Source organism: Lethenteron reissneri, chromosome 56, assembly GCF_015708825.2.
Source record: "Lethenteron reissneri isolate LAM-NWPU_2019-01 chromosome 56, ASM1570882v1, whole genome shotgun sequence".
Lineage (NCBI taxonomy): Eukaryota > Metazoa > Chordata > Hyperoartia > Petromyzontiformes > Petromyzontidae > Lethenteron > Lethenteron reissneri.
In genome coordinates, this window is record NC_083834.1 from 7,232,907 (window position 1) to 7,244,194 (window position 11,288).

Genomic DNA, 11,288 nt, shown 5'->3' on the forward strand with positions numbered 1-11,288 from the left:
GGGAGAGAGGGAGAGAGGGAGGGAGAGAGGGGAGGGTGGGGAGGGAGGGAGGGAGGGAGGGTGGGGAGGGAGGGAGGGGAGGGTGGGGAGGGAGGGAGGGGAGAGAGAGGAGGGAGGGGAGGGTGGGGAGAGAGGGAGGGGAGGGTGGGGAGGGAGGGGTCAGTACCATGGCATCTTGTGTAAATGAGAATGCAAATGCCAGTACAAGTGAAATGGAAGATACAAATGAGACAGCACCAAAAATAGACCATCTGCTCCATCCACGTACAACATTAACAAAACAAAACAAACAAGAAAATCAGGACAAATGAAGCCTAGCAACGTTACAGACATCTACATACGAGACCGTACAAATGAGACGGAACACGACAGGACAACCTGATGAGCCAGACCGGCACATACGACTCAAACAGTACGAACACTCCACACAACAATAAAATAAAACATTATAAAATATAATAAAATAATTCTCACGACGTTTCGGCCACAACGCAAGCAGCCGTCCTGAGGTGAAGAACAGGTCTGTCGGGAAGACAGCGTCTGCTGCTTGCGTTGTGGCCGAAACGTCGTGAGAATTATTTTATTATGTTTTATTTTTATTACTTTATTATTTCCCTTCTACGTGACTTTACCGAAAGAACCAAGATGAATCCCTGCAGTCACGAAAGCTTTAAATCGAAACTCCACACAACACCACCGTAGACGCTACAAAACGAGTCGCACCGCGGCAACCAAAGCGAACCGTCGCCGCGGCGACGAGCGACGCGAACCTCCACGCTCCCCCCCAAAAAGATGTTCGCCCCCCCCACCCCCGACCCCCGACCCCCGACCTTTGCTCTGCGCCTCGGCGCCCAGGATCTGCTCGCGCGGGATCCATCCGTCGAAGTTGAGGAGGTCGAGCCAGTGGGCGATGATGTCGCGCGCCACCTCGGCGTCCCAGCGCCACACCAGCAGCTGGTGAAATCCCTCGTCCCACAGGAATCCGCGCGGGAAGAAGGAACGTGACGGCACGGCGGTGAGCAGCGGCGCCGGCCAGTAGAGCACGGGCCCCTCGTCCGCGAGCGGCGAGCGCACCACCGAGCGGCCGTAGAAGTAGCCGACTCCGCCCAGCGCGTTGCTCAGCGTCGCCTTGGCGAAGGCCACCTGCGCCGGAGGGAAGCCCTTGGCGCCCGCGAGGCCAAAGGTGCGCTCGAAGCGAGCGTCAAACGCCGCCTGGCGGGCGGCGAGCTCCCGCGTGAGGGCGGTGCCCGACAGCGCCCCGTCACGCCGCTCCACGCTGCCCGACTCGAAGAGGACCTCCATCTGCGCAAGGTGGCGCAGGGTGGGAGGGGGGCACGGATTACGTGGGCGGCGCACGCGAAACCTACGGGAGAGGTGGTACGCGCGAGGTGATTGCGCACTTCACTGTAAATTGAAATTGTTTTTTTTTTGTCATCACCAACAAAGGATTAAAACTATTAAATAAACTAGTTTTTATGTTACCAGGTAAGGCCCCACTGATCTATATAGTTATTTTTCTAAATGTGGAGGGAAAAACGGGAGAAAAATCCACGCGACCATGGAGAGAGAGAGACATGCAAACTCCAAATACCGGCGTCAGGGTCGGGATGGAACCCACGACCTCTTGTATACCAGGAGCGGTAGTTAACATCTCGCCAGGACCCACAGCACGAGTACAACATCCATAAGATTAAATGTAGTTGATTATGCTCTAGAGAGCATCTCTAGAGTGTATCTTGGCCTACTCTTCTACGGTGGCCAGACGTAATGTACCCACACTGTAACCGCACCACATGTAGGTTGAACTTCTTTCACACCGTACAAAGCTAACAGTGCTAATCAGAGGTGCGGGGGAAGGACAACAAACATAACAATAAAAGCAGTTCTAAAGAAATTAGTTCGTCAATCTAAATTATTAAAAAGTGCATAGTTCCAATGGCTTCCTAATATCGGAAGGAAGAGCGTTCCAGACGGCCATAGAAGCACATCTGAAGCAGAGGTCGCAAACGGGTTTTGATCCCTTACCCGTACCCGTACCCGGCCGCACCAGGGTCACAAACGGGTACCCGTACCCTACCCGATACCCGGCCGGGTACGGGTAGCTGGGTATCGGGTAGGGTACGGGTATCGGGTACCCGATTGCGCCCTCTGGGATGAAGCCATGTTGCAGGCGCGGGTGGGTTGATTCTAGGAACTTGAATTGTGAGAAGAAACAAGACGTTGGGAAATGAGCGACAAACGGTTACTCACCAGTGACTCACGGCCTTCTCACTCATTGGTTGGGGTGAATCATGTGCGGCTACCTGTACCTGTACCCGGCTGGGTACGGGTAGCCGGGTATCGGGTAGGGTACGGGTATCGGGTACCCGATTGCGACCTCTGATCTGAAGGTAGGTGATGCGGTGATCATCTTCGTTCGATGGCCAGCCAAAAGCCGCTGCTGCGAGAATGACCGGAGTTCGCGTGATGCTGCTTGTTCATCCTTGACCAAATCAGTAAGATATTGTGGTTCATGTGTGGAAAGCAGTTTGCGTGTGCAATGAGTGCGACCTTGCAATGTAAGATTACTGCAAGGTCGCAGTGACCAGGCAGTGACCAGCGAGGCAAGATCAGCGCCGGTGAGGATGGCCTGCGACGAGACGAGACCGTCGCCGTGCCGCACCTGGAAGGGCGCCCTGGCCGTGAGCTGGTGCACTACGAGCGTGGAGCCGTCGCCGTCGCTCGGCTCGGACGCGCCCAGCTGCCTCCCGTCCACGGCGACGACGTAGCGCCGCTCCTCCCCATCGTCCGGGCCGAACACGAAGCGGCCGCTCAGGCTGGCGCGCACCACCTCCGTCACGCGCTCCAGCCCCCCCAGTGGCGCCCGCAGGCTGTTGTACCTGCGCCGCCAGCAGCCAATCGGCAGTCGGTGTCACTGGCCCTGGCCGATCAGCAATCGCCATCGGCAATCGAACATCTGACCGCACCTCCGATTAGCGCGGTTGGCCACGTGCGGTGCGAAAGAAGTTCGACACGCACGCGCGCTCACTCTGTACATCCGTCACTTCGCCTCACCTGCCGCGTCACTCTTCGACCGCGCGTCACTCTGCGTGGGGTCGGCGTCACTCTGCGTGCGCGCGCACCTGGCATACTTGGCGTCGTTCGTCTTGGGCGCGGTGGGCGCGGCGAAGGTGACGCGGAAGTCTCCCAACTCCTCCGACGAGCCGTCGACCGCCGCGAGGCGCTCCCCCTGCTCCACGCGGGGTCGCAGGACGCCCTGGCCGTCCGTGGCCACGTAGACGAGCAGCGAGACGAGCGGAGCGGCCTCCACCGACGCCTGGGAACGTCAAACCAAAGTCAGGGGGCCCCCCGCCGCCACCGGCTGGAGCGCTGCCACTGGGATTTTTGCACACAGCGTTGGTGTACGGTGATTTTTTTTTGCAATATTTTGCTGTCTTTTCTTGGATTTCCTGTTTGCACTTAGTCACATATTCACTTTAAGATGTTTTTTGTTCATGTTTTTGTTTTTTGTTTGTTGCGGTTGCACCCGATTCAAGAGCCGAATGGCTCACAGGGCTATACCTAATACATGAACTTGAACTTATGCCGAGATGTTACGGGCCGTCCCTGCTTGTAGCTCGGAAGGCTAACGCAGCGCAAGGTAGAACGATTCATCACGAAGGTTTTTGGGTTAGATCGCATAAGTATAAATGTGTCGTAACCCTCCACCACCCGACACAGCCAGTGACGCTTGTCACGTAAACAACGCGCCAATTAGTTACAGATAGTGGCCAATTGCCCGATGATGCTGGATGTAATTACCAGCGAAATGTCGTACTACTCAAATTGTAAATGTTGTGGATTTACTCTCCAACACACCGGTGGGCTGATGTAGTAAACTAATCGGCACGTTGTTTACGTGACAAACCTCACTGGCTGTGTCGGGTGGTGGACGGTTACGACACATTTATACTTACGCGATCTAACCCCAAAACCTTGATCATGAATAATATTGGTTGCGAAAGCCTATGTGTTAAATTAGAATGATTCACTCACCTAAGATAACATTTGGGTAAGAAAAAAACAAATTGCGAGTCTACCATTTCAGACGGCGTAACGTGACGTCGAGGGCGGGGCGAAAACGTCTCCCGGAGCAAACTAACGGACGAACCCGCGGTTTGACGGTGACGCGCCAGCTCCAGTCTCCGCCGTGCGCCCCGCCGGCGCGCTTCACGAACGCGGCGCGCACCGAGAAGTCGCGCTCCAGCGCCTCGTGCACGCCAAAGTGGCGCCCGTCGTGCGCCAGCCAGCCGTAGCGCGCCAGCGCGTCGCCCTGCTCGCACGTGTGCCGCAGGGGCCCCACGCCGCCTCCTGCCGTCTGCTCCATCCACATGAGGCCTGCGTCAGGCCCACAGAGAGAGAGAGTGGCCACGGGGGAGATCCCAAAGGCCCCTAGTGGCAGAGGTCGCAACCGGGTACCCGATACCCGTACCCTACCCGATACCCGGCTACCCGTATCCGGCCGGGTACGGGTACCCGTTTGCGACCCTGGTGCGGCCGGGTACGGGTACGGGTAGGCCGTGAGTCACTGGTGAGTAACCGTTTGTCACTCATTTCCCAACGTCTTGTCTCTTCTCACAATTCAAGTTCCTAGAATCAACCCACCCGCGCCTGCAACATGGCTTCATTCCAGAGGTCGCAATCGGGTACCCGATACCCGTACCCTACCCGTACCCGGCCGGGTACGGGTAGGGTACGGGTACGGCCGGGTACGGGTACCCGTTTGTGACCCTGGTGCGGCCGGGTACGGGTAAGGAATCAAAACCCGTTTGCAACTTCTGCCTAGTGGTGAGTGTGAAGCCAGACAGTTGAGTGTCAAGCCAGGTGAGTTGTGAAGGCAAGCAAGCGTAAAAAGATGCGAGTGTGAATTAAGACAGGTGAGTGTGAAAAAAGACAGGGCATTGAGAAGTCAAGCATCGGGGTAGAAGGAACTTCGTGGTCCTGGTTCGCACTACCGTGGTGGAGAGATGTTAACTACCTCGCCTGGTATACAGGAGGTTGTGAATTCGATTCCGACCCTGATGCATGTGATCGCATGGACATTTCTCCGCGTCCTCCAGTTTTTCCCGCCACATTTAGAATCAATATCACGCGTTCGAGAGTATTTGGCTGCTATAAATTAGCACGTGAAGATAAGCCACTTCATTTGGTTATCATTTGTGACAGCCAGGTCACTTCTGAAAAAGCGACATCCAGCTCAGTGGGCCTTACCTGGTAAAATAAAATTTTTACAAAATATTTTTTTGTTTTACCGGCCACGGGCGAGCGCGGACTCCGCGTCTTCATGCCGAAGTAGACCCCCGGCCGGTACGAGCCCCAGAAGCGGTCGGGCGACGCCGCGGGGAGGGAGGAGCCCTGCGGCACGGCCGGCTCGGCGGGGAGCGGCGTGGTGAGGCGCGCCGCGAGCCGCCAGCGCACGTACGAAGCCCAGCAGAACCAGGCGAGGCTCACGGCGCCCAGCACTATCGCCACGTTGAGCAGCGCGCCGCCGATGTCCCAGCTCGGGCGGCGGGCGGCCCCTTTCCTCGTGGGCCGAGGCACGGCGCCCGTCCGTCGCGTCCCCGGGCCGTTATCGTCGTCGTCGGCGGCTGGGCGAGTGCCGCCGGCCGCCGCCACCGCCGCCGCCGCCTTGCGGGAAGGACGCTGCTTGGGGCCTGGCATGGCCTACAGGGTGGTGGAGGGTGTGACAGTGGCGCAGAGTGTTTAACTACAAACGCGGTTCCAGGGGAGGCCAGGTGGCCCGGAGGTTAAAAACACTGAGCTGGTACTGCCGACATCCTGGGTTTTAAATTCTCAGGGCCGGTCTCGCTTCGTGGGGGTGAAGCTCTTCCTTCCGATGAAACGCTCCTCCTTTTTGGAACGCTTTTCCCTCCGATGTTAGGAGACCACTGGGAGCTATGTACTTTTGAATCATCTAGATTGAAAACTAATTTCTCTAGAACTGCTTTTTACGTGTAGTTTGTTGTCCTTCCCCCCGCCACCCCGCTGCCGCACCTCCGATTATCCCGGTTGGCTACGTACGGCGCAAAAGAAGTTCAACATACGCACACACATGACCTGAATTCCCTTCGCGAGCATTTGGGCCGAGTGAAAGTACATCACCAAAGAGGGCGTGGCCCCATTGTCCAAATGTGAAACGCTACCTGTAAGTTAGTCAATTGGGGTTACTCGACTGGGATTACTCAATTGGGATTGAGTAACTTGCAGTAATCATCGCCCCCTGCTGCAAAAATATGGCAGGATGCTACTCAAAAAGTGCCATCAGACTCTGTGAGGCTTTTCTGGTTAAACAAGCGTAACATATTTCGATTTAAAGCTTTCGTGACTGCAGGGATTCATATTCTTGGTTCTCTCGGTAAAGTCACGTAGAAGGGAAATAATAAAATAATAAAAATGAAACATAATACAAATTATCACGATGTGTCGGCCACAACACAAGCAGTCGTCCTCAGGTGGAAATAGAAAAAAAAGTCGTGAGAATTTTTTAATGTTTTATTTTTATTATTTTATTATTTCTCTTCTACGTGACTTTACCGAAAGAACCAATAATACGCGGCACATTGACAAATAGGTGGTGGGCACATTTCATTTAATATTTGACTTCGTCAGCGACACGGTCTTGACCTTTGACCTGCAAGTATTTGCCCAACAAATAAACTCGTAGAATCACGGAAATGTCACTTTTTTTTCAACTGCATCTGCAGTTTAAAAGACCCACAAAGAGAGAGAGACGCACGGAGAGCGCGGGACAAATGGAGACCCCGAAGAAGACACAGAAAAAAACATAATTCTGAAAAGCCGGACAGAAGTGAAAATATGCAAAGACAAAAACTCAAGACAAACACGAGAGAGACAGACAGAAAGACACGGAACGAGATGAGCAGACGCACACACACACAAGAACCATTACACACATTGCGTTCCAACCTAATTAACCCTTGAAGACAAAATACGTGGATAGTTCTCACTTGCGGTGGATGAATGCAACTGGCCAGTAACTACTTTGCACGTTCTTACGTTTGAAAATAGGTGCAGCTAATGGCAAACCAGGTGAAATTACGACAGTGTATTTATAGACTACATTTGACGCGGCAATACATCCACCCGGTGTGAATGTAAATAAGTAATATTAAAAAAAAAACTTTTTTTAAACACGCTGTTATGAAATGTACTAGTAATGGCAGAACTCCACGACTCCAGGAAGTGGCCCTGAAGCTTGCCAGAACGTCAGGGACTGGCCAATTACAGCCAACGTCAGTTGAGCGTGGTCAATTAGACCCAAGCCGAAACATAACATTTAAAAATAATTATAGATTTGAAGTTTTCGTGACTGCAAGGATCCAAACTCTTTGTTTTTTTCGGTAGTCACGTAGGTGAAAAACTATTAAATACATTTTTAAAAAATGCTTCCGAAACGTCGTGATTTAATTGATTTGTTTTCATTTTAATTTATTTCATATTTTTTACCTACGTGACTTTACCGAAAAAAACCAAAGAGTATAAAAAATATTTTTTTTTTAAATATCTTTTTATGATAAAATATAGTATTGTCATCAGTATGACATAAGTATACCAGGTTTGCAGTCGATACCACATTGGGAAGTGGTTTAAAATTGAATTACAAGATTTGAAGATACGACAACAACAGACAGAGCGAGTTAAAAGAAAGCGTGTAAAAATGCAGAGCTATTGTTCCACTAGCTAATATACTCGATGAGACGAACAAACCACACCGCTCCTCCCCCTCCCCAGAAATTTAAATCATGATACGTAGACGCCACTGGATGATGCAAAGAAACGGAGGATTTAAACTTTAAAGGCTCGCCATCCACAATCATTCCCGTCAACACACCGGTGGACTAAAGTAGTGAACTATTTTGTCTTTTGTCAAAGTGACAATTTTTTTTACCGATTGCCCGTGTCGGGTGGTGGAGGGTTACGACACATTTATAAATAACGTGATCTAACCCAAAAACGTTTATTATGAATGATACTGGTCGCGAAATCATGCTACGTGTTTAACTAACCATTCCCGTCAACAATGACGAGCAGTAGATTTGCAAACGCCCCCCCCCCCCATCAAACACTGTTAGTCAAACAAACAAAAAGTCTACACTATGGGAACCTCATTTGCCAGTAAAAATATGATAATAGTTTTTTTACCCTTCTATCTGGCAACAAAACTTTTGGCGTCATCTGGTCCAACACCATGTGAGACTATGCTCTAAGGAAAGCTGTCTCGGGTGTGGACCAATCAACTTCAAGGACAGTGCATACATTATCAGAGTTGTGTTTTTTGTTTACATTATGACTGCAGGTATTGTGGTCTATGCAAACATGACTCCTTGTAAAAAGGTGTCAGTTTTGTTGCCAGATAAAAGGGTAAAAAAACAATTATCATATTTTTTACTGGCAAATGAGGTTCCAATGGTGTAAATGCTTGACCCCGAGCTCTCATACTCTGGTGGTGCATTGTCTTTGAGTTGTGCGCCTTTTAGCGTCATCTGGTCCAACACCATGTGAGACTAGGCTCTAAAGAAAGCTGTCTCGGGTGTGGACCAATCAACCTCAAGGACGGTGCACACATTATCAGAGTTATGTTTTTATTTGTATTATGACTGCAGGTATTGCGGTCTATGCAAACATGACTCCTTGTAAAAAAAAGGTGTCAGTTTTGTTGCCAGATAGAAGGGTAAAAAAACAATTATCAAACAAAAAGTCATGCGCTTACCACGAATGAGAGCACATTCAATGCGGGGCGCGTATTCCGTTCACAGCGCCCTGCGCAGTGCGAGTGATGGAAATTCCACGTTCCTATGGCGGGGCAAGGTGTAGTCGGGAGGGGGGTGGTGGGGACGAGTCTATCCATGTGACATTTACAATGTGCGTGGTGCATTCTCAATGGCTCGGTGAACCCCATTCATTCATTCGCACGTATACTCACGTGTCGGGTGTACGCACCACGGAGGCCGCGTCCCCCTTCGCTGCCCGCACGACAACTCTTGCGGTGCTCTGTGCGAGAGCTTTCGACGAGAGAGAGAGGATAGAGAGAGAGGAGAGAGAGATGTTAGAGGAGGCTTGCTCACAATGGCCAACGCTGATAAGGGCAGACGTGGACACGGACACCACGCGAATCGATTCTGTGACGCGCGCAATTCGATTCCGCAAACCGATTCCCCCACCCCATCCCCATCCCCCACCCACAGCAGAGTCTGTTGTTCCCTTTGTTGTTGTTAAAGTATAGAGCTGTACCCCCGCTCGCTGATTTACCACGAACGCAGCGTTTCTAACGGGCAGCAGCACGCCGTGTGTCGATTAGCAAGATTCGATTTTAAAAAAAAATCTCCGGATCGATCCGCTAGGGAATCGACAATCGCTTGCCGCGTTTCTTAGGTTCCCCCCTACACCCTGACGCTTCGGGTCTCAGCGCTGCGCTTCGATATGCGGCGTGTAATTGCACCCCTTTGTTGCGTCTTAGTTTGATTGTTTGACCCCTTTGTGTGTTTGTTTATTTATTTATTTACTCGACGAACCCACGCGTCTGCTGCCCTTTACAAACGGAGCGACACGACCCCGGAAGCCGACCGTCGATGACGTCGGGTGGCCGATGACGTCACAACGGGGACTCAGACCCCCTCCCCCCCCCTTTCCCCTTCTGCCACGTGCAGCCTTCGACGGCTGCCTGGGGCAAGTGCTCGTTTAATTAACAAGTTCAAGTTAATTTATTTGGTGTAGCCCTGTGAGCCATTCGGCTCTCGAATCGGGTGCAACCGCAACAAACAAAAAACAAAAACATGAACAAGAAAATATCTTAAAGTGAATATGTGACTGAGTGCAAACAGAAAATCCAAGAAAAGACGGCAAAATATTGCAGAAAAAACACCGTACACCAACGCTAGTAGCAGTATAAGGCAGGCTTTAGTAGACCAATGTTATCCACGATAGATTGTCTTTTGGTGTTAGATCGCGTGATTATAAATGCGTCGTTAAACCCGCCACCGGGCCGTTATCGACAACGATAACGACCCGTTATCGACGACGATAACGACCCGTTATCGACGACGATAACGACCCGTTATCGACGACGATAACGGCCCGGCGACACGACGGACGGGCGCCATGCCTCGGCCCACGAGGAAAGGGGCCGCCCGGCTCCCGAGCTGGGACATCGGCGGTGCGCTGCTCAACGTGGCGATAGTGCTGGGCGCCGTGGGCCTCGCCTGGTTCTGCTAGGCGTCGTACGTGCGCTGGCGGCTCGCGGCGCGCCTCACCACGCCTCTACCCGCGGCGTCGCCCGACCGCTTCTGGGGCTCGTACCGGCCGGGGGTCGACTTCGGCATGAAGACGCGGAGTCCGCGCTCGCCCGTGGCCGGGAAAGGTTTGTCACGTGAACAAAACGTGGGGCAATTCGTTATTGGTTCAGCACACCGGTCGTCTAATGGAGAGTAAACCCACAGCAACATTTACAATTCCAAGTACCGTGATGTTTCGCCAGTAATTACAACAGCAATCAGCGTCATCAGGCGACAGCCAGAGTTGCCTGATGATGCTGGTTGTTATTACTGGCGAAACGTTGTAAACGTCGTACTCGAATTGTAAATGTTGTGGGTTTGTTCTCCAACACACCGGTGTGCTGTACTAGTAGCGAATTGGCTGTCGGGCAGTGGCGGGTTTAACGACGCATCTATATTTACGCGATCTAACCCAAAAACAATCGATTGTGGTGTTTGCGAGCAGCAGCACCCATGAAGGTCGACACGGCATACGCAGGTCGTGGATGGCCAGCACCACGCCCGACCGCCTTTGTCATGTTTTGTACTGTTTGTTGTTGTAACGTTCTTCACCCGCTCCAACTGGACATCAGTGAAAAAAAGAGCGTTTCAGCTCATCGGATTCCTCCAAAACTAATTAAATAAACTTCTTGGTTCTTTCGGTAAAGTCACGTAGAAGGGAAATAATAAAATAATAAAAATAAAACATAATAAAATAATTCTCACGACGTTTCGGCCACGACGCAAGCAGCCGTCCTCAGGATGACAGCGTCTGAAACGCTGTCATCCCGACAGACCTGTTCTTCACCTGAGGACGGCTGCTTGCGTTGTGGCCGAAACGTCGTGAGAATTATTTTATCATGTTTAATTTTTATTATTTTATTATTTCCCTTCGACGTGACTTTACCGAAAGAACCAAGAAGATGAATCCCTGCAGCCACGAAAGCTTTAAATCGATAATTAAATCAATATTCTGAA

The 11,288-nt window shown here is 51.7% G+C and overlaps 1 protein-coding gene across 2 annotated transcripts in view; it reads right to left on the reverse strand.

Annotated features, from left to right (window-relative positions):
• Nucleotides 1–9,127, reverse strand: part of MOGS (mannosyl-oligosaccharide glucosidase) — a 15,548-nt gene extending 6,421 nt beyond the window's left edge. The window contains exons 1-6 of one of the 2 annotated variants that reach the window (XM_061574814.1): nucleotides 9,001–9,127; nucleotides 5,292–5,703; nucleotides 4,151–4,377; nucleotides 3,123–3,316; nucleotides 2,663–2,879; nucleotides 831–1,302 (exon numbers count right to left, since the gene is read on the reverse strand). In XM_061574814.1, coding sequence (XP_061430798.1) covers nucleotides 831–1,302; nucleotides 2,663–2,879; nucleotides 3,123–3,316; nucleotides 4,151–4,377; nucleotides 5,292–5,700 — 1,519 coding nt within the window. In that variant the 5' untranslated portion in view covers nucleotides 5,701–5,703; nucleotides 9,001–9,127. Of the gene's footprint in view, nucleotides 1–830; nucleotides 1,303–2,662; nucleotides 2,880–3,122; nucleotides 3,317–4,150; nucleotides 4,378–5,291; nucleotides 5,704–8,983 lie in introns of both variants that reach the window. The other variant, XM_061574813.1, reaches the window with a different exon arrangement.
• Between the last annotated feature and the right edge of the window lie 2,161 nt (nucleotides 9,128–11,288).